The sequence below is a fragment of the Osmerus eperlanus genome, chromosome 3, assembly GCF_963692335.1.
Source record: "Osmerus eperlanus chromosome 3, fOsmEpe2.1, whole genome shotgun sequence".
Lineage (NCBI taxonomy): Eukaryota > Metazoa > Chordata > Actinopteri > Osmeriformes > Osmeridae > Osmerus > Osmerus eperlanus.
Genome location: NC_085020.1, coordinates 10,469,727 through 10,493,223, shown reverse-complemented (window position 1 = coordinate 10,493,223; position 23,497 = coordinate 10,469,727). Strand labels below are relative to the sequence as shown.

General features: G+C 43.6%; 1 protein-coding gene and 1 long non-coding RNA gene across 2 annotated transcripts; both read left to right on the top strand.

Annotated features, from left to right (window-relative positions):
• Nucleotides 1–659: 659 nt before the first annotated feature.
• cckbrb (cholecystokinin B receptor b) lies at nucleotides 660–10,461 on the top strand. The gene is made up of 5 exons (XM_062456011.1): nucleotides 660–1,121; nucleotides 6,843–7,082; nucleotides 8,255–8,516; nucleotides 8,688–8,815; nucleotides 9,859–10,461. Exons 1-5 carry the CDS (start codon nucleotides 956–958, stop codon nucleotides 10,419–10,421), a joined length of 1,359 nt encoding a protein of 452 aa, XP_062311995.1. The 5' UTR covers nucleotides 660–955; the 3' UTR covers nucleotides 10,422–10,461.
• Nucleotides 10,462–10,569: 108 nt separating this feature from the next.
• LOC134017494 (uncharacterized) lies at nucleotides 10,570–16,163 on the top strand. Its single transcript, XR_009929757.1, has 2 exons — nucleotides 10,570–10,900; nucleotides 10,944–16,163. It is a non-coding gene; the product is annotated as an uncharacterized LOC134017494 (long non-coding RNA).
• Nucleotides 16,164–23,497: the final 7,334 nt, after the last annotated feature.

Genomic DNA, 23,497 nt, shown 5'->3' with positions numbered 1-23,497 from the left:
CCTTCACCACTACTGTAACAGAGCTAGCTGCCGTAGCTGGAAAATCAAACTGTTCCCCAACCTCGTGGGGAGGAGGGCCACAACATCATGGCCACCAACAATACTCAGCAAAACTTGTTCTTGCTCCGGCTTTAGCTGTTGGATATTCGGCAGCGTTGCCACAACGGACCGAATAGCTTTGCTCGCATCTTTCTCCGCCGCCATTACGGAACTACAACACAAACTAGCGCACGACATCAACGTCATCGTTCTCAGCCACTCCCTCTGTTCGCTGATTCGCCGGTAGAAAATCAACCTGAAAAATCTGACTTACGTACCTCATGGCCAGACCTATGTACAGAAGCAAAAATAAAATTGAGCGGAAGTACGTAGGAGGGCAGAGACAGGCTAAAGTTGGGCTGGCAGCCAGGCTACAATCACGTATCTCCATATCTTCGTGTATCAAACTGGGTTCTTACTCACCACCAGGGGGCGCCCCCGTAACATTTTAATCGACCCGTCATTCATAACTTTCTTTCCCAAGAATAGCTTCGTTTGGCACTCCCCCCCCCCCCCCCCCCCCCAGACCTATGGCCAATACTATAACCCCCCCCCCCCCTTTTTCTCCTATTTACCCCAGCCGCTTTGCTCTCCACGCTCAGTCTTTTCTGTAAGGGGTCCCCTATCCCACCCTACCAGACGGGCGCAGGGTTTCCCTAAAGTAGCCTACCTACCCGGGTGTGTTCTCGGACTGGACCAAGCGAACCAAGGCATTGCCAAAACAAACAAACGTAAATCCCATTTTAAAAGGGTGCACAGGGTTAGATAAACGAAATCGGGAGTTTTTTTTAGATGTGGTTGGAGAACTTGTGATGGACTACAGCTGTTTGGTGGCAGTCGTCGCTGACTTGACCAAAGCGCAGCCTCGACCAACACCTAGGATGCACCTTTTTGACCGCACTTCATCACCGGCAGCATGGATTTACTAAGGTTGAACGAAACCAATGCGCTCGACAGCGCGGGAGCACAAAGTGGTGCGCAACTGAACGTTTTCGTGAACGGCAGTATAAAGGAGAGAAATATCACCTGTGACAATGCGACCGTAGCCCCCAGACCTCTACCCGTAAAGCTCGCTCAAAAAGGTAAAGTGACACCGGTCCATTAGGCTACAAACAAAGAAAAAACACATTGATGACACACCAGACTTTAAAACGGGCTTACAGTGAAGCGTTAGAACTGATCCCTTTGTGAACCGTTCTTATGCAACTTTAAAGTGCTATCAATGTATGCGCCTGTTTAGAATAGCCTACCGATTCATTTATCCAAACGATTTTCAGGCATTTCATTCACAGCAGCGCCTGTTGCTTAAACTCACCATCTAATCACAATGTGGCCAGCTCATACATTATCAATCGGTTTATTTGGCCACCTTTACCAATAATTAAAACCTAGCCCATCCCTACCATTTTCTATAAACACTTCTGCATGGTGGAAGCCTGCATTGCTATATGTTTAAATAACATTTGTCTGTCACAATGTGTTTTTCTCCGAATTCCTCGCGCGCACGTGTGTATATTGCCACACTGGGATTTGCAGAGGACAGCAAATTATATTATATTCTGTCTTGCATATGCTGTGAACAACTATACTGACAGGCAGCAAAATAGATGATAATGGACTGTGGCTGCACTTGAAAAACAAGCACCTGAGCAGATATTAGGAAACCGGTCATAGAAATTATTTAGTTGTAGTAAGCAGCATAACAACCTCTATACCAGTTATGACCAGACCAGAGGATGGATAGAACATGACTGCTTATGAAAATATAACTTGATGGTTGTGAAGATTCAAAATCATTCTAATCTTAATAACTCAAGCCAATTATTGTTTTTGTGGAGACTTTGTTGATTTCAGTGGGCCAATGTATTCAGTTCTGGGGACCATTCTTATAACTATGCTCTGTCATTTTCTATTGTGTGTCTGTTTCTGCGTGCCTGTGTGTGTCTGCGTGCACTGTGTGTTTGCCTTTGGGTGTGTGTGTGCGTGTGTGTGGTATCTGAGAGAGATTGTAACGGCAGCAGTTAGTGCCGTTAGGGCAGTGGGGTCTTGACTCTGATTAGGCTCTTCACTGCCCCATCACACACTCTATATTTAGCATCCCCAGTAGTGATGCCATTCTGTGTGTTAGTAACAAACAGCACACACAAACCGTGCTTACAAAGATACACACACACATACACACACACACACACTCACAGAGGAATGAGGAATGTCTGGTAATATGGCTGAACATCCTCATCAGTCCAAACATCCAAACATTTGCTTAGTCTCTCATTCATCACTTCACACATTGCATCTCAATCCATACCTCTCCCCCCCCCCTCTCTCTCTCTCTCTCTCTCCTCTCTCTCTCTCTCTCTCTCTCTCTCTCTCTCTCTCCTCTCTCTCTCTCTCCTCTCTCTCTCTCTCTCCCTCTCCCTCTCTCTGTCCCTTTCTCTCTTACGCAAACCTTCATGTGCAACGTTCTGAAACAGCCTGAGCAAGACAATGCTGGCTAAGTCTCTTCTCAAGCTTCCCACTTTCCACATACTGCTGTCATACAGCCCAGCTACTGTACATTTGATTGCTTCTACACTACATAGACATGAGTATTTACTATTAATCTTTCTGATAAGTCACATCTGATCCATTAAGTCAAGACAATCCCATTTTGATTTGACCATGAATTGATAACCATAGACATGGAAATAGTTTTGACTTTGGCAGAGTGGATGTATCTAGGGGAAGCACTACATACAGCAGCTAGCAATATACAATATGAGGCAGGGAGCATAGATAGTAACATGCAAACAACATGGAGGATGGGGATGGTGGAGGGCAGCAGCAGCACAATAATACAACAACCGGGAGTGAGTGTAGGAGTATCCGTGTGGCACTATATTGCCGCTTTATCGGACGTGGCCCAATGAGCTTGAGGCAGGCTAACACAGTTGTAGTTGATGAGCGGAATGATGCGGCTGCCTGAGTGCCATGCCTGAACTAGGCTTTGCTCATTAAGTCCAATAGATGCTACGGAAGTTCTATTTTAATTAAAGTAATCTTTCTCACTGCAGTGTCTGGAGCAGTGGGACTGTTGTTAGAGCCATTTTGAGTTTTATTGTCTATTCTCTAGCAGTTGTTGAGAGAGAGAGGGGAGAGAATGAGAAAAGAGTCAGAGAAATGACAGGCAGGCAGACAGACAGGTACGGGTGGGTAACACTGTGGCTTAGTGATGTATGACATTTACAGTGCTAGATTAGCCATTAGTTATGACATTTACCCATAACCCATTTCCACTAGAATGCCCCAGTCAGTTCCACAGATGCCAACTGGCATCTGAACTCCCCTCCTGGAGTGTTTGTGTGTCTTTGTGTGTGTATTTAGGGGTTGGTGTGTGGAACGTCTTTGGTGTGGTAAATGTTTTTGAAAGACAATATGAACCCCTAAATATGCACGGTTCGTCGCTTGCTGGACCTCAATTTACTGAGCTAACACAGTCGAGTTGAGGATTGCTTCAGCTTCACCAGGTGTTCCTGTTTAGTCCACTTATCTATCTTTACTATATTAAAACCAAGCTTGTTCAAATGTTCATCCAGCCCTCTGAAATTGGCTGATTAAATATTAAGCAGCAGGATCAGAAGAACCTAGCGGAGTGAATGTGCCTTTATGTAAATGAGTACCTCTGAGAAATCTGAATTATTTATTAAATGTATGTAGTTATTGAGTTAAAAAAAATTCTTCTGATTTCTAAGGCACTACTTTGGAAACTAGAGGCTATTTTTGCAAAACTCTTCACACCAACCACAAAAAAGCACCAAACTTGCAAAACATTGTACAAAACAAACAATTCTTGCAAAACTCGGAAATAACATTGTGTGTACTACTGCGTCAGTAGTACACACAAACCATCAAAATCACTGATAGCATAATGGGATAGCAAACAAGGTAAATACTTTTTTCCCCTCCCAGAACCACTATGGTTTAGCACAATTCTGTTATTTTATTTCTAACCCTGTTCTTTGATTTCTAACCCTGCATACAGAAAAGCAAAAGCTACAAGTGTTTTTCATTTATATTATCAATGCGTAATTGGTGCTTCATGTGCTCATTCAAATGATGGTTTGTGAAAAACCAAAACGTTTTCAAATGACTTTGAAGAGTTTTGCAATAATTGTTTGCTTTTACAAGAGATGTACAATTTTTTCCAGGTTTGGTATGAGGTTTTGTGGTTAGTGTGTCGAGCTTTAGAAACATTTTGTATATTTTTGTGCCTTAGTAATCACACAAAACTGTAAATACAGCATTTTAGATGAAGGAGAGAGCTGTTGTCGTGTAGACCTAGTAGGTAGTGATTAAAAGAGAACATAGACATTTCGACCCTCTCCAGCTTGCAGCGGTTCTAGCAGGGCTGATAGAACTAGATGTGTTTAGGGAGTTATCACCACTCCCTGCACAGCCTCACAGCACACGGCACTGCTAATTGGCTTCGATTAGGCTGAGACCTTTGTAACATATTTCATTAGGGAGAGAACAAAAGGGGGCAGATGGTTTAGAGGGAGAGAGAGTGAGAGAAAGACGAAGAGAGAGAGAGCTTATTTGGTTTGATACATTGCATCTTCCATCACTTGAGTACATGTGTGTAACCATCCCCTCCTTATCTTTCTCTCTCTCTCTCTCTCTCTCTCTCTCTCTCTCTCTCTCTCTCTCTCTCTCTCTCTCTCTCTCTCTCTCTCTCTCTCTCTCTCTCTCTCTCTCTCTCTCTCTCTCTCTCTCTCTCTCTCTCTCTCTCTCTCTCTTTCTCTATCACACAAACAAACCCCACACAGAAAGAGACAGAGAAAAGAGAGACAGTAAAGGAGAAAAAAAATCGGACCAGACTGCTTCTGCCTCTTTCAAAGGGATGGAGACATTTTTGTTTCTGCGGGGACTTCTGCTGCAGACGTTCTGTAAGCCCTCTGAAGTTCTGACCTCTGAATCTGTGTAATCAGCCTCATACACCTGGTGGGACAGCGCAGAGATAGACTCTTCTTTTGTGCGGCTGTCCTCAGGACAGGAGCGGGTTCCTCTGTGTCTGAGCTCACGCAAGGGGAGATAGACGGAACTGGAGAGGGAGGCAGAGAAGGATGGGGCGGGCAGGGCAGAGATGGATGGAGAGAACGGAGACAGATCGTTTGGCCAGTGTTCTGGTCTGAACACTGGTTGATACACAGAGGAAGTGAAACACAAGATAGGAAGAACAGGAAGAAGAGGGAGATGAGAAGAAATGAGGACGGAGATCGAAAGAACAAGATCCCGAGATAGAGACAGTACATGGAGGAGGAATGGTGCACAAAACCAAAGTAAACCGAGATGCCAGAGCAGAGGACAAGTAGAGAGAAAGAAGAAACACCCAGGCGTCTTCAATCCCTTGGGCATGGTCACCATAGAAAACCTGCTTTAGGGCAATCTCAGAGGAACACGGTCATTGTTGGAGGTGTTTCGAAAGATGATTGGCAGGTGGAGGGAGCATGAGCTCCAACAGGATTTGGGTTAGCCAATACCTGCAGTCTAGTCCTTCCTCTCCTAAACCCTTCTGGGAGTTCATCTAATTCCAAAAGTCTGCTTCCTTACACTCCCCACTCCCCCTCCACCCCCCACCCCACCTACATATCTGCAAGGCCTGGATGGGTATAAGCAATAATGTGAGATGAAGTTGGTCACCCAGTGATAATGTGACGAAGTGATAAAGTAATGCTCAGTGACATGTCAACAATCCTCCATATTTGCTTCACGTTATGATTTAAGTAGCTATCATTTGGATTTTCTAAGTCAGTCCTGGTAAGACATGCTCTCCGCTCCCTTGGCAGGGAGAGTAGAGGTGCTCTTGTGCAGATAACGGCTAGCATTAGATCATCCTTGAATAGCAGGGAATGATGGATCTGTCATGCAGAAAAACAATGTATTGTTTCAAGAAGTCATTTAATTTGCTTTTCAGACCAGAGGAATCATCCCAGAGCAACCTTTAAGGGGTCAGTGATGTCCCCCACTAATAGAAAGACTATTTATTTTTCTCTGTCTCTTTCTCTCCCTTTGTGAAGAATGGAGAAATTCCCTAGACATAAAGTGGCATCAAAGTGTTTGCACATGCTTCCACAAATGAGTAACAAGGACATATCTTCCGATCCATATATTATGAGAAGCTCTACCACTGCTCCTCAAGATTTGCTTTCATGGCAAACACGTTAACGAGCTAAATGTTAAGGTATCAAACAAAACTGCTGTTTTCTAACCCGCACTGATGTTGTTACTGACGAGCCTGTAACAGAGTGAGAAACCTGTGCAAATTGTTTTATAATTGGAACAGGGAAACATCTTTACCTCTCCTTTCTTTCTTTCTTTCTTTCTTTCTCTGTCTTTCTCTCCCTCTCTCTTCCTTTCCATCTGCCTTTTCTTCTTTCTTTTTTCCCCGTCGCTATGTCTTTCTCCTTTTCTCTCCCCCCTTTATTCATACCCCTCTACTCCATCTTGCTCTCTCTCCGTCAGTCAGAAGGTAAACTGCCTGCCCCGAAGAGGCGACCAAGGGGTCGATGTAGACACAGTCCTAGTATTGATCCGAATGTAAAACAGCCATGATTAATCTCTTCAAATAGACCTCTCAACAAGCCTACTCGGCTCATCCCTCCATCTCTCATCCCTTTATTTCAGATCTGCTCGGCTCAGCTGGACACCCGCATGGCAAACAAAACAAAGCGTCAGGGTCAGCATGATGTATCGGAGATTGAATGTTTGAAAGATGATAATCTCTTGCTCTCTTTGACCCCTCCCCCCCCCCCCCCCCTCCGCAGAGTTGCGTATCCTGCTCTACTCAGTCATCTTCCTCATCAGTGTGCTGGGGAACCTCCTCATCATCATGGTCTTGACGGTCAACAAGCGCATGCGCACCGTCACAAACTCCTTCCTGCTGTCCCTGGCTCTCAGCGACCTGATGATGGCGCTGTTCTGCATGCCCTTCTCCCTGATCCCCAGCATCCTGCAGGACTTCATCTTTGGAGCAGCCATGTGCAAGATAGTGGCCTATCTGATGGGTGAGTCAGGGGTGGAGAAGGGGGGGAGTGTATGGAAGAGAGGAGAGCCATGATGGTTCACCCACCTAAACTAAGTCAACGGCAATATATTTTCAACTTTTTCTGTTCTGTCCGAACATGGAATGCAAAGTAGTCGAGAAAGCAGAAAGCTCTTCAAGCGGCTCCAGTATATCAACATTTTCAAGCTTTCCTGCACTTATAAATGTAACCTTAGATCCTACACTCGACGATCTGAGATGAGATTGAAAAAGTTTCTTTTTTACAATGATTGGAAAAAAGAGAGTGACAAGCTAAGATGAAATGGATGTGCAGAGAGGGAAATGAAAGAGTTGGCGAGGCAAGTAGTACGGGATGGAGAGACAAAGGTGAAGAGAGAAAGAGAGAGATGGTGTGCAGAGGATTGGAGGGAGGAATGGCCAGAGCAGGAGGCTATGGGAAGGGAGAGTGGTAGAGATTTGGGGAGGGAGGGGAGAGTAGGGGATCTCTAGGGAGGGAGGAGAAAGTTACTGGTGGATCCAAGGGGTGGCAAGAAACTAATTGCCATCCCAATCTCCCCATATTAAAATACATATTTCTTTCCATTAAAGTACATTTCCTTAAATTATATTCACATTATTATTATTGGCATCATTCAAACTACAATGTATAAATAACTTATGGTGGCATAGGGTGATGAGATATGTGGAAGGAAGGAAAAGATGGAAGGCTGTGGGCAGGGAGCTGAATAAACAGGAGAGGTAGGTAGCAGGCGTGAGCTATGGGGAGTGTGAGGCCTTGGAGGGGCTAGGGGCTCAGGAGAGGATGGGGGATGTTGACCGACATTTGTTTGCTTCAGCTTACCATTCTCAGTTGCTTCCACAGGCCCAGAAACATTAGCATCAACTGCATGTGTGTACATCATACACACATGCAGTTGATGCTAATGTTCTTGCAGTAGGACCTGGATCAGATTAATTTCCCTTGTGTCAGCTGGGGGGGGGGGGGGGGGCTAGGGCAGAGTTGATCAGACAGTCAGGCCAATGAGATTTCCTCAAACAACACCCTGATTACCATCTCTGCTCCCTCCCTCCCTCCCTCCCTCTCTTCCCACCCAAGAAAATTCACACTGTGGAAGCAGCTTTTTTCATTTTCTTACCCACAATGCATCTCATTCGCATCCTGTCTCTCCACAGGCATATCCGTCAGCATCTCCACCTTTAGCCTTGTTGCCATAGCGATTGAACGCTATAGCGCCATCTGTAACCCCCTGAAGTCGCGGGCATGGCAGACGCGTTCCCATGCCAACCGTGTCATTGCGGCCACGTGGGTGCTGTCTTTTGTCATCATGGTACCCTACCCAGTGTTCAGCTCTCTACAGGGCCATGTCCGACCGGACAACACCACAGCACATGCCTGCAGACACACCTGGCCTCATAGCCATGTGGAACAGACCTGGTGAGACGGTGTGTGTATCAATCTCCGTTATCGTGTGTATCAATCTGTGTGTGTGTGTGGTTGACCCTTGCTGTGTATCTATCTGTGCGTGTCTCTGACCTGATATCCGTTCATCCATCCGGTATGTGAATCTTGTGAATCTTTCATCAACTATAAGTGGCTGTTTCCCAGGTACATCCTGTTGCTGCTGGTTCTGTTTGTGATCCCAGGCCTGGTGATGATTGTGTCATATGGCCTCATCTCCAGAGAACTCTACCGAGGAATCCAGTTTGAGATGGGACAAACACAAAAAAACTCCGGTATGACCCTGGTCACGTGTATGTGTGTCTGCGTGAGCATGTGTGTGTTTGTGTGTGTGTGTGTGTGCAGTACACTTGTGTTTGACCAACCTTGTTATGGGTGTGTTTGGCACAACCTTGTTATGTGTGTATGTGTGGTTCCATTTGTGATGTTCTCATCTGCTGAAATGTGTTTGGTGTTGCACAATTAAAATGTGCGATTGGCTGACAGCTTTACGCTTTTATATCTGTCCAGTCCAACATGAGAGAGGGAAAATGGGAGAGACAGAGAGAGAGGATGAGGAAAGAGAAAGGGTCAATGAGGGAGAAAGGGATGACAGCAGTGTAATTATTGAACTCTTTTATTTTATTTTTTATTTTGTCCCGCTTCTGAAATAGCTGTCTTTAACCCAGGTTGATTAGAGCTAATCATGTTTCCTTCGAACACAAACCTCCATTTCCTCCTCTACGTGCTCAGTGCTGCTGTCCTATACCCATAACTATATTTAATCAGGATGGGTAAATGTATGAGGACAGCTCCCGCTCACAGACACCATGGGGTTTAAGTAGCCAAAGCAGCAAGGTTCATTGAGGTTCATTAATAAACACAGCCATTTCCCCTGTGGTCCTGATAGCCTGCTCTGTTAGCTGAGTCACTGCTGTAGCTATTAAGATGAGCTGAGTGTTTATACCTGCGCTTTACATTGGCTGTGTAATCTGGTTCTTAACCACATGTGTTGACGGGCAGCAATCATAAGAAACCGGAAAGGACTATTACAGTCCCAGCATGCAAACATGATGTCAACAAAAAGATGTGTGTGTACGTGCACAATATTAAGATTAAGATGCATTTCTCAGGGCTGTGTTCCTTGATATTTCTCAGAACTAAGAAATGGTCTGCAGGGTTCATGTGGCCAGAGCTACAGTAGATAATATCCTCACATGCGAGCCCAGTAGGCTCCGCAACGCCTGTCACCTTTACACTGACCCACCCGATAGTCCCGGGGTCTGCTTTACCTAGAAGTGAACTCCTGTCTCACTCCCCGCTACCCCTGACTCCACAGATGTCAAGAACGGCCTGACCTCTTCCGTCTCAAGTGTCAATGACGATGGAGACGGTTGCTATGTCCAGGTGTCCAAGCAACCACACTCCGTGGAGATGTCGACTCTGACATCCTCGGCCCGAGCCGGGGGTGTGGCCGGAGGGAGCGGGGCGAAGGTGGAGCGCGCGCGCAGTAACACATCGGAGGCCAAGCTCCAGGCCAAGAAGCGAGTGATTCGCATGCTGGTGGTGATCGTGGTGTTGTTCTTCTTGTGCTGGATGCCCCTCTACTGCGTCAACACCTGGAAGGCCTTCGACATGCAGTCTGCCCATAATGCCCTCTCCGGGGCGCCCATCTCCTTCATCCACCTGCTGTCCTACACGTCAGCCTGCGTCAACCCCATCATCTACTGCTTCATGAACACACGCTTCCGCAAGGCCCTGCTCTCCACCTTCTCCTGCTGCCAATCGCTGTGTCGCCGCCGGAAGCGGGGGCTGCGGGAGGCCGAGGAGGACGCCATGGCGATGGGGGTGTCCATGTCCAAGTTCAGCTACACTACCGTCAGCACCATGGCGACATGCTGAGAGATCGAAGTGGCCGCTGGGGCTGGGGCGGGGGAGGGCATGGGATGGGATTGGTGTCCTGCAGGGAAATGGGGTGTGGGAATACGGATAGGTGGGCAGTCTGGTATTTGTGAGGGCTTTATTGGGTAAGAGGTGGGTAAGAGTTGAGTAAGGGTTGGTGAAGGGTTGGGTTAGGGTTGATTGAGGCTTAGGTGGGCCGGTGAGATGTGAGGGGGGTTCCTTGAGCAGTGGGGTTCCTTGAGCAGTTTAGGGTGGCTAAGGTGAGAGGTGAGGGGGTTCCTTGAGCAGTTTAGGGTGGCTAAGGTGAGAGGTGAGGGGGTTCCTTGAGCAGTTTAGGGTGGCTAAGGTGAGAGGTGAGGGGGGGTTTCCTTGAGCAGTTTAGGGTGGCTAAGGTGAGAGGTGAGGGGGTTCCTTGAGCAGTTTAGGGTGGCTAAGGTGAGAGGTGAGGGGGGTTCCTTGAGCAGTTTAGGGTGGCTAAGGTAAAAGGGGAGGGGGTTCCTTGAGAAGTTTAGGGTGGCTAAGGTGAGTCGGAGAAGCAGTAGCAGCGATTCCATTTGCTTCGTCTTTTCTGTCTGTGTGCCGAACACGTTGTGAGCTTCTGTGTTGTTGGTGATGGATTCCTGCTGTGGACTACACAGTGCCTGCATGTCAATGAGCTCTGTGTCCTCCTGTGGTTTCCTATTTAAATATGTGTGCTGTGGACTGTGTCAGTCCCTGTTGTGGATTATGTTAAACTTCATATGTGTTCAGCTACATGTCTGTGGGACTGAGTCGTGGGATTCACAAACAAGAGGAGTATGTGCTTAGGGGAGGAAGTCTTCTGTTATATGCGCTGCTCTACTGTATTCTGCTCCTCCGCACTGTTCTGCTTTATTGTAAACGGTGACTTGTGGGATGGAGGTGGACTGTGTATTTGTGTTCTCGTTTCTAAAGCGATGTGTTTCTGTGCTCGATGTGTGTCTTTTGTGGATGTGCTCTGTGGCATCACTGATACTGAAATCACCTCTATATGGGCCAGTGTGTCGGTGAAACCTCTTCGAAACCACTTACTCCCTCTCACTCTGCGCATCATCTGGGTTGATGTCTGGTGATGTCGATACTGAAATGGTATCATAAACACTGTTCTATCGGTCTGCCATCTTGCATTCATTTGTATACCCTGGCAACAGAACTGCACCTAGTAGATCAGTCTTATCTCTTACCTTACCATCTATACTCCCTTGGCTCTAACTGTCTGGGTACTTGCTGAATTCAGCTTAGTCTCTGACTGTACTGGACATATATAGATGGTATAACCCATGTAGGGATGGTAGAAACTAGTTATTGATGATAGAACCATGAAGGCAGCACAATGAAGAGGTGATATCAGTTTTTGGCAGCAGAGTGGAGGAGAGAGAGCAGCGTTGGAGGCAACCGATTGGAGGCGATATAGAGGAGATAGCAGAAGAGCCATTTAAGTTTGTAGTCGAGCGACTGACGATCTATTGCCATCTACATACACATCTATGAACATGCCTATAGGGATACTTCGACCCCCGAGATAGTGTATAGTGGTCATTCTGAGATGATCTGGATCCTGGCCTCCGCTGGTTAGTGACCATCTGCTGGCCCCTCTCCCTCACAGAACACAGGGGGGGGGGGGACCAATTCAGTGCCATTCCGTCATCCCCCCAGAGATGTCCTGAAGCAAAGGCGGTGTGGTTCGAAGGCTGCTCAAAGTCCTATGTTCTCTCTCTCTCTTTAGTGATGCTAAGCAAAGTTGATAGTAATACTGATATTATTATCCTCTTGTTCACAGTTTTTTCTGTTTCTCTTTGTCTGTCTTTTTCTCTTAAAGACACACTAACATGGACATAGACACAGAGCAAACCAATAGCGTAGCCAGTATTTTATCTTAAAATGAGCGGGCCACAAACAAACCCAAAAAATCAACAAATCCTTAATTTCTTAAGTCAGAAATCTGTGAGGGCTTCGCTACTGGAGAAAACGAACATTTTGCCAGCAGAGAATAAGAATTGACTGTGCAGGAGGGGCTGTCCTGTGGAATTATGTTAACCAATCATGGGAAGCATTTGTGTACAGTAAGTATGAGTGTTTGAATGTGTGAGTGGGAGTGTGTTGGTGTATGTAGTAAATAATTGTTTCCAGACTAGGAAAGCTCCTCACACTGTATATGCAACACTGATTTCCCAATAGTTCCACCGAGCAGAGGATAGCTGGTATTATGAGGCACACAGACACACACACATACACCACAGAAACCACACACACACCCATACTTACACACACACACCACACACTGGTCCAAATCAATTGAACTAACAGTACAGCCTTCTTTCTGATAAGCAACACATAATGCACCACCTTTGTGGATTCATTCCTCACCTACGTAAATTGCCATGCTGACAAAAGACAAACATGCACGCACATGAACTCACACAACGTGTGGTGGATTCTGCTGCTCCCCTAGCAGCGCAAAGCCACTTTAGCCCATGGGTAGAGTGGCTTTTATTAAACCCTGTTTTACATAATATGCAATAGATTTACTGGTGTGGGCACCTGAGTTTAGACTGCTGAAGTTACTAAAGGTTAACGCTAATACAGGCCTCCGTTTCACATCAGAATTTATTGAGAACAACTCCAGGTTTGGAAAAGGTAATTTTGTGTTGCATGCTTACAGAGACAAAACTCATTTTACCCTAAATCTGGGAGCACGGGACTGGATGGCTGACAAACTTGCTGACCGGCTGACTGACTGATGTAGAAAAAGGGAATGGAATTGTTTGGCTGACAATTTGACTTGCAGTCTGAATGAATGAATGAATGTCTAGAGTTTATCCAGGCCAGCAAGTCAGGATTTTATAGTATTTTATTTCTTATTTTGATCTAGTGCCATCATGCAAGTTAAACCTAGTTTTTTGTTGTCACCCTCAGTGACACTATACTATTCTAAAATAGGAGGTACAGTATTAGGAAAGAGGTGACAGTTTAATAGAGAGAGAGAGAGAGAGAGAGAGAGAGAGGGAGGGAGGGAGAGGGAGGGAGAGAAAGAAGTGAAAGGTGAAGAAGAGAAAGACAGAGATGGAAGAACTGATCTTTCTTTGGGTGGTATAGGCCAGCATATCTTTATTTGTCTGGTTTACTATTATCTCAGACAGTCCTCTTTAACAGAACAGTTAAGGACTGGGATTGTTGAGTTGAACTGAGTGACAATGAGTAACAATGAAGTTATGTTTATAATGGCCCCATCATCAAACTCTGGTCACATCATTAAACTCGTATCATCTAAATTTCCTTCTTTAGTTTCAGCAGAGCTGGACTTGTTTGCTCTGTGGCTCAGGGATGTCTTTCTTGCACTGTTTGAGGATGAACTGCCAATTAATCATGTCAATATGCTGAATTAGTCGTGGCCATGCCACAGTAATGATACATGCATAGATACACTTTATTTTAATTTCCCTTCAGGATTGAGTCTGCTGTCCAAAGGTTAATTTACCAGTTTATGGAGATTGTTCCATATTCTCCCTCACGTGGGAAAATTAGGGAGTTGGGGGGTGTGCCTCACTGTAATTGTCAGTCACAACACACAAAGCTACTGTACACAACAATCACAGCACACACACATGTCCAATAAAAGTAATAAGAGTGGGGATTAAAGTCCCAAACTGGACTGAAATGAATCTAACAAATCAGTCAAGGCAAATGTGGTTCAATAAAGCCAGTTCTAGTTTCTAAAATCAGACTATTTAGGCCAGGTTCAGGAAGTCAAGATAATTGGGTGTGTGCGCTATTCTTTATTGAAAGGTCGAACATGGATTTAAGCAATCCACCATGGCAAGAATAAATGTTCAAGGCCATGTTACCTTTACCTGAAAGTACATTCTCTTTAAGCCGTGTCCCATGACAATTCCCTCATCCACCACCTCATCAATGAAGGGACACGCCATGACATGAACAGTATGTAGGTTAATGTCCTTTTTATAGACCTTCACTTTATTAACTACATTGATAAAGAGAAACATACACCCACTAAACACATCTATGGTACCTTTTTGATAATATTTATTTACTTTCGTTTAACATTAACCATCACATTTTTTTATATATTTTTTTGTTTAAAAAAATTGAGGATAGAGGCATAGATTTCGATACTAAATTTCTGTTAAAATATTTTTTGCTAATATACCGTCAACTATTTATGTATCTATGATCATTCTATTGGGGAATTTACATATTTTATGTACCATAAGCTTAAACATTTGATATCACATAGACTAGGCTACCATATAATTCAAATGAATGTAGATCTGTATCTTATCATTTATCATTGTATAATTAATTAAGTGTATTATTTATTTAAGTTGATTTTCTATAAACAAAAATGTTTGACTTGGTGGTTAATGAAGTAAAATATGGCAGCACACCAGAAAGTCTGTGGTAAATCATGGTTTTCCGGTCAGCTCAGTTTTACATGAATGTCTGGTCAAACAACAACACAGGCTACGCCTGACAGATAGCCTGCCTGGAACCGATTTAAAGTAGTTTCGCAACATAAGTTGCATAGTAATTTAGTTTGAACTATGTGGAACTTGATTTATGGAACCCAAATAACTGGAAATGAGTCAGACTAATTGACATAATCCTGGCTTGCTTATTTAGTGAACTCGCTTTATGGAAAAGGCCTCTAGTCTTCAAACTAAACTTGTTTGATTTGTTAGATTTTTTAACAAATTAAATAAATATTCTAATAGTTTTGGGGGAATTTGACCCTGGTGTGGCGAAGGGAGTTTAAGGATCTCGGCTTCAGTATGACATTGTGTGGATTTCTTAGTCCAATGAGCCGCACTGAAGGCAAGGCAAAAATTAAGATGAGCCAGAGGAAGGGGCATATTTAGATCTACTGGAATGGTCATATTCTAAAGGCCACCACTGTCTTAAGTATGTGTGTGCGTTCTCGAGCATGTGTGTGTGTTTGTGTGCATTTATGTTTGTGTGACTCATGTAGTTGTTCCGGAGTTTAGAGATTAACTAAATGAAAGCATATGCCAGCTCTAACGAAGAATATTACGTTTGTCTGCACATTCATTTGTTGTGCTTGTCTTTTGCATGTGCGCAACTACATGGAACTGCATGTGTGTGCTGTACAGTCAGACCCAGTGTCTCCCTATGTTCTAAACTTTGATGTTTGAGCCTAATTGTGTGCCTATCCTGCTGTGCTGTGTGCTAGGTGTGCGTTGCTACGCTGTTGAATGGCCTATGATGTTTACTTGCATTTTTCCATTCTGGCTTGTATCTTATTATCTGAGGGAGGTCCTGTCAGGTCTGCTCTTCCAGTGCCAGCACAGATTTACTGCTATTATGATTGTTGTTACAACAATGTTCTGCCCAGTTTTTTTTTTTGGCATGGTAGAGGAACAAGATGCTATCCATAGGTACATGATATGGTCTGGTTTCCATTTAGGCTTTGGCAATTGACAAATATTTTCCATGTTTTGTGCTGTGTCTGTAAGTGTGTCTGTCTGTGAGTGTGTCTGCATATTTGTTACTTTGGGATTGCCGATGTGCATCATAGAAAATGTTTTTCATGACTGATCTTTTTTTCTCTGCCCCCTTCCTTTATTTATTTATAACATGTACATTAAATGATTCTTCTATTGTTATGATGTGAACCTGTTCCTATGCTACTGCTTCATGCTGTAATGCTAATATATTTAAATAAAGTTTATCGTCTTTCAACTCCAACCCCCCTCATAATTGTTCTCTCTAATGGACCGGCCTTCAGACAAATGTACTGATATATATTTTTATATATAGTTTGGTATTTTGATGTTGGGTTTCTTTTACATCCATTACCTTAGACTACTGAAGCTCGGAGAGGTTGTTTTTTTGTTGAGTGATTGCATCCGTCAGCTTTATCGAGAGTTTTGCCAAAGCTTGTATGTCAGTGCACCACTAAGAGGACAATAGAGTACAGCTTATAGCTGAAACCTGAGACTGTGAGATGGAAAGTGGACTGGAAACTTTCTCCTGTGTCCTGCTGAATGGGCACTTCTCATCAGGCTGGTTTTACTGGAATACATACAACGTGCTGATGATATTACACTCACATCAAAACAGTAAACCCATGTGACTCCAATGTATTTTGAAAGGATTTAAGTTTACTGTAAGTGCTGTATGAGCGCTCAAATTGCTTTTTATAATTCAAGCTGATATTGCACCTGAGCAAGGATGTCACTGATGTGCTGACCAAGCATGTTGCATCAATCCTGTCTGACACTGCTCCTTTCCAGACAGCTCAAAGACAATAATGGATTGGGAGCCCAAGCTGTAGAGGTCTCTGATCAGACCTAATCACTGGATTCCTGCTGTGATAGATGGCAGAGTGCTTCATGAAGATGGAACTCACTGACTGTCACTGGAAGTAAGGGGCCTTATTACAAGGTGTTTGTTGACTGCATTGATCTGTGCAGTTGTGGATGTCGATACCACTGCTGTAGATGGTTAATAGCCTGGTGCTGCCGGTGCGCTGATGTGATGATGCTAATGTGTAGTTATGTTGAAAGAACAGTGATATGCAGTTTATACAATCGTAGAGTACAACACCCACCAATGGACACACAATACCTGAGGTTTGGTTGAAATACTTCATTGAGCTAAACAAAAAAATGTATATAAAATGAATGGACACCATGTCACATCAAATTTCCCCATTGATCCATTTATAGTGTATCTCATTTTTTCAATCTTAAGAAAAAGCATGACATCACAGATCCATCTGCCAAAGGAAGGGGGGTGGTCACTCTTCCAATTTAAAAGAATGAGTCGCCGTGCTAAAAGGGAGGAATAGGCTATATACTATGTAATTGTGGCTTCTGCAGAGGGAGATCGTCTGCCGGTACACCAAAAAGTCCAACGAAAGGACAGGGATCAATAGTTAATCCCGAGATTGCCGAGTATACCTCAAATATTGAGGACCAGAATGCTGTTAGACTAGAACAAGACCAAAATGTGTGATAAAGAGTGGCAGGGGCTTGCTTACACCTGTCACAGATAGGGTTAACTCCTGGGATGATTTGGGATAGTTTAACCTTGGACATATGAAGCCTATGTACAATCTTAAACTGAATAAGACTGTGCCTTGCACAAATAGAGGAGGAGTGAATTTTTTGAACTATGTTAGACCATTGATCTTCAGAAATATCTGCATCCATATCCTTCTCCCAGTTCTCTTTTATTATTGACATTGAGGAACCTTCCAATTCAAATATAATTGTGTACAGCTTTGATACAGCTCCCTTCACCTCAGGTGGGGTTGACTGGAGAAAGCGGTGACTTTGGTGGACGTGATGGAAATTGAGTAAAGCGATTCTGTACAAAATGTCTGACTTGTAAATATCTGAAAAAATGGTGTGCTGGTAAAGAAAATTCCTGTTTAACCTGATCAAATGACATGAAAATGGCATCTTTGTATAACATCTTTATATTCACCACTCCGTTTCTAAGCCAACAAGTAAATGTATTATCTTGGAGAGAGGGTGGGAATAGGTGGTTGGCTGTAATAGGAGAATAAACTGACATAGAGACCAGCCCATAACGTTTCCGAAACTGAGACCAGATTTGTAAAGAGTGGCGCACTACAGGATTCAAACAGGTCTGAGGTGAATGTAAGGGAATGGATGAACATAAAAGAGCTGAAAGCGAAACAGGACTACAATAACTAGATTCAATTTGTAACCAGTCAGGAAGATCCTGGGAGGATGTATCCCATCGCCAATACAATAAGCTTTTGATATTGGCAGCCCAATAGTAAATTTGAAAATTAGGTAGAGCCATTCCGCCATGTATTTTAGGCCTTTGTAGAAACAATTTCCTGATCCTAGGTGCTTTATTATTCCAAATAAAAGATGAAATAAGACTATCAAGCTTTGTAAAAAATGCTTTTGTAAGGAAATATGGGATGCACTGAAATAAAAATAAGAATTTGGGAAGGATATTCATTTTAATTATACTGATTCGCCCGGCTAAGGACAAAGGCATGGTGGACCAGCGGGTAAGATCCTGTTGGGTACGCTCCAAAAGCGGAGTAAAATTGGCCTCCAAAAGTTGGGAGTGAGACCTTGTAATACACACACCAAAATAATTAAACTTATTATTTGTCACTTTGAAAGGCAGAGAGAGAAGTGAGGTCTGATTAGCAATTGTAGTAATGGGTCCATTTCACCATCTTGAAACCCCCACCCCCCTAATGATGGAGAGGAGAAAACTAAACAAAGCAGATGTAAGGAGAAAGGAGAACATGAGATGAGAGAGGAATTGTGATAAGCAAGGAGAGAAAGGTCGACGTGAGTAGGAGACGTGAGGAGGAGAGAAAAGTAGAAGAGAGAAGAAATGTGACGAGAGGAGAGGAGTGGAACTGAGGGGGGCGAGGAGAGATGATAGGAGCAGAGGGAGGGAGGAGAAAAGAAAGTAAGCAAACAAACAGAGGAGAGTATGTGAAGGGCCATTGGACTCATTATCCTCTGAAGTCAGAGTCGTAAGGAAGAAAGATCACTGGAGTCTGAAACATCCCCAAGTAATGTTGAAAACAACATGACCCATAGCCCATATCAGATGCCTCTCACTGGCTGATGGTAGCACACATTTATAGCAACCTACTATGATGGCCCAAATCATACACACGCACACACTTTTCCCCAAACTTATATTGCCCCTTCACTCTCCCTCTCCCTTTTTCTTTATTTTTCCGCACACGCACATGCACAGGTACACACTCACACACATTTCAAGTCTGACCTCTACGATGAGTTATTTGACCGGCTGTTTTTCCAATAGTGAGGGAACAAATAAAATAAATAAAAAAGAAAGCACTCAGAAATATTACCGTTCCAAACAACAATTTCAAATGCAGTTGATGGAAAGATCAGGTCAACTAGGTATAGTAAAATTCTTCCCTATCCACAAAGAATTTCAGAATCGAAAACAGATTCAGAAGAATCAGAATCAGTTCATTAATCAATTAAGTTCACACAAACAAGGAATTTACTGTGCCAAACAAGGAATTTAAAGCTGTCTATGGGTCTCCAGACACCACAGTGCCAGGCTTGGCTGCGCTTCCAGAGATGCTGAATCAGCCACCTAAAGTTGGAATAGATACTGGCCTTTTGTCACATATCTCTCTTGAAAGATTTTGTCCACCATCTCGAACACTAAATATGACAATGAACAAAATGAGTTTAGTAATATGCAGGAAGGACGTGTATGCCAGTTGTAAGCATATAAAGCACATCATGCTAACCACACACTTCTACCTTGAATTTGACTTTATGGCCGGGGGATATATAGCTCATCTGGATTAACCGTCTGTTATTTAGAGAAGCAGCATGGTAAAGAGGTTACTAGGACCGGACTGGGTGGAAAAGTATCACTGATGGATAAACGCTTCAACAACTCTACTAAAAAAGACATTCTGGCAATAACACCCCAAAATACACCTCCGTTTGGTGAGTAATGTTCAAGCATCGGGAACCTGAAGCAGGATACTTATCAGTCCGAGCACAGAGAGAACAGGCTAACACACCTGGAGTACCATGTCACATAAAGTCCTCTGCTCTGTGGAGTGTGTGTGCATCTGTGTGTTTACTGTGTTCAAATGCATTAAGTGAGATGGGAAGAACCATGAACAATCACTCACTCCTACCACTCTCTTTAATCCTCTTTTTCCATCCACCACTTCAGCTGTTTACCTCTTCTTCTCTCCCAGAGAACCATGTCCGGGCAATGTCATAATGGAGAGTAGAGATCTAGTCTTTTCTACAATCGTCTTTTTAACCCCAAACCACGTTTCATCCTCTCTGGTGTGTGTGTGTCCATTTATGTGTACGTTTGTGTTATACATCTCCTCTTGATTATGTGGTAATGGACACCTGTGATGATCATGTACTAAGCAACACCCAAGACTCCAGAAGTTGTGAAAGTATGGGATGTCAGTATATGTGGCATACAGTTAGTAATGCAATGCCACATGTATAGGACATTTCAATGACATGTTAGCCTTTTTATCACATTGCCAAACCATAATGACCAGACCAACCTCTTGCTCTTACAGTAATCACAGACAACTGCCCACACATCAACAACACACACAAACACACGTGGGTCTGGATATTCTTGTGGAGACTAACAATTCAGTCCCATTCAAAATCCAGTTATCCCTGGCCTTAAACTTAACACTACTTAACACATCTAACCTAACACCAAAAACCTAACCTGAACCGTCACCCTAACCCTAACTCCTTACACCAACCCTTAATGTAATTCCACTCGTAACACTTATTCTAACTCTAACCCTAAACCCTCTGAGAAATAGGCAGCGTGTGATGTTCTCTTGAAATATTGAAACAGCAGAATGTTTCATTAGATAGTTCAAACTGCTTCATGAATTCCAACCTCACATGCCTGGCTCTGTACATTCATGTTGTGTCTGTCTGAATAAACATTGTCTTTCAGAATGGCTACCTTCTGTGGGGAATGGTAAGCTGGTGTTCCGTCTGTCTGTTTGTCTTTCTGTCTGTTTGTCTGCTCATCTTCCACTTAGGCTTGTCAATCTACTGTATGAGACTGAGAGTGTGTGTGTGTGAGTGTGTCGGTTCTGCTTCTTCCCAGTGAGTGTGTTGTACAGAGCGGGGATGGTAAGAAGGTCTTGCCTTTCTACTTTGGTTAGTTGTGACGGTCCCACCGTCTTCCAGAGATGTGTGTAGCACCACCAGTGTAGCTCCCAGTGCAGCAGAGTGGAACATGGGGTTGACAAGCTGACACGGGTCCAGAACTTCACTGACAGGCCTTAGCACAGTACCAGCCTAAGTTCCATGTAAAACTGAAAATGTGCTGTTAGAGTTGGTAGAGTCTGACTTGGGCTTTTAAACGGCTCTGGGTGTTCTATATGTTGAGCATTTTTGTAACGTTATTCAATTCAGATGAGTTCTTTCTAAATACAGGAGACAGAGAAAGTGAATTATAAAATGTTTTCGTGGTTATTGAAATAAATGTTTGTTTCCAGTGAGTGTAATTTCTAGCATTTTTCTTGCCATCTTCTGTAGAAGTAGCAAGCTTGCTACCTAACAGCCAGAATGACTAATCCTACTGAAAATGTTGTGGATTTTTAATTGAAGAACCCCTTTCAGTCTCTGTGCGACTGAACACAGAAAAAGTGGGAATTACAGTAAGTGCGAAGATGCCGGGGGGTACTGTGACCGTAAGACTCACCCCTGCATCAATAGTTCAGGTAAACAGCATCATGAAATGACTGAGCCTAAAAGCCGACAAGATTCAAGCTTCTGAAGAAAAACTATTATTTGCCTACCTGGTAAGTGTTCTTTTTATCAAAGGGTGTTGTTGTGTAACAGTTGTTGTTCATTCGCATCTTTTGAAGCTGTGTCTTTCCCTCTCGTTCACCAGGCTCCTTTTTAATATTCATCCTTTGTGTTGTATTGTGTTGTTGTGTTGTGTTGTTTCTGAACCACACAATAGTTCTGAACCACAGTGGTTCTACACTGTTGCAGCTTAATCAACTACCAGGATAATTTCCTAACCATGTTTATCCATGAATTAACCTTTAGTTTTAACATTTCATGATTGGAAGCCATGTGTCTTCTAGAGAACATGTCTTGCAACTGAAATCCAATCATCTCTATTCAACTCAAATATGAGTCCAGTGAGGTTGAATATAGTGGTACACATACTGTGCACATGACATACAGTAAATGTGGTCTGACGCTGTACACATATTCAGGGACCCATTTATGATTATGAGCACGAAATACTGAATTACAAGTAAAAATAAACAATAGAGAAGATATATTTGGGAAAAGGAACCCAGGGTTTAAGTCATCAGTGTCGCTGAGCATATACAGTACAGGCAAGGTATAATTGGTATTAAAACAGACTGCTCGGTTGGAGCTCAGGCTTATCTCCACGGCAGCAGCAGGTTGAGTGTGAGGACAGAGGAAGAGGTTAAGTGAATCACTGCATTGCAGACGACCCCTTCCACAATAGAACCACCCGGAGTTTCAGAGTTCAAGAGTTTGCGGAAACATTCTCAAGTGGTTCCTGAAACTAAAATGTCACATTGCGTCTGTTAGAGGAGAGGACAATGCTGTCCTCGCTGCCATTTTGTGCTCCTCGTCCTGATGGGGGCCCAGATCAGTCTGACGTTGGTCTACATGGTGGGCACTCTTGCACACACTCGTTGAAGAAAAGTATTCGGTTGTACTTGTGGGACTAGATCCCTCTTAACCAAATCTGTTAGGTACAGATTTTGGTTGCTGGCTTGACCTTTTATCCAGGATATACTGTAGTTCAAGTTAGAAGCATTGTGTTGATCCTCCAAGATCTCATCAGGCCCACTGGACCTGACATTCTGACAGGACTCTTGTACAATTTTTTTTGTAGAAGACTCAATTAGTAATATAAATGTTTTGATTTAGAATACACATAACCAATATTATTAGTCATGGCGTATATGGTTCTGCTCATACTGTTTCTACATCGTGGCAGAGAGCTTGATACACATTCCTCTGTAGGTAGACGGTACACAGAACCAAGGGTGGAGGCTGGGGTGAAGGAGGCAACAGGAGAAACTCGCTGAATCCTGTGTTGCGCTGAGCAGTGTCGGAGTGTGGGTAGGTACCTGATCTTAAGTAGACCACCCTGGTTGTAAGTACAAGTGTCAATGATGGTGCTGAGTGACATTGCGTGAGTTTCCAAGTCTCCTGCATGAACCAGCTCCACCTGATTAAATGTGTTTTGTCATTTATTGAAAGCTGTGTAAAGTTGTTGCTGGTGAGTGAACTTGAGTCTGGTTAAAAACTACAATATCACCTTCCTTTGACCACCCTCATGCTAGCCAAAAATATTTTTGTACCACCTCCACATGAGGTTGCTAGGGACCCCTACACAACAACATAACCCACAAATCATCAAATTTGTCAGCCATCTGCTAAGAATGCTTGTAAATAGTTTTTTGAAACCATTATACTACGTTGCAGTCTGTGGGACATCATTCATACGAAAAACCATTC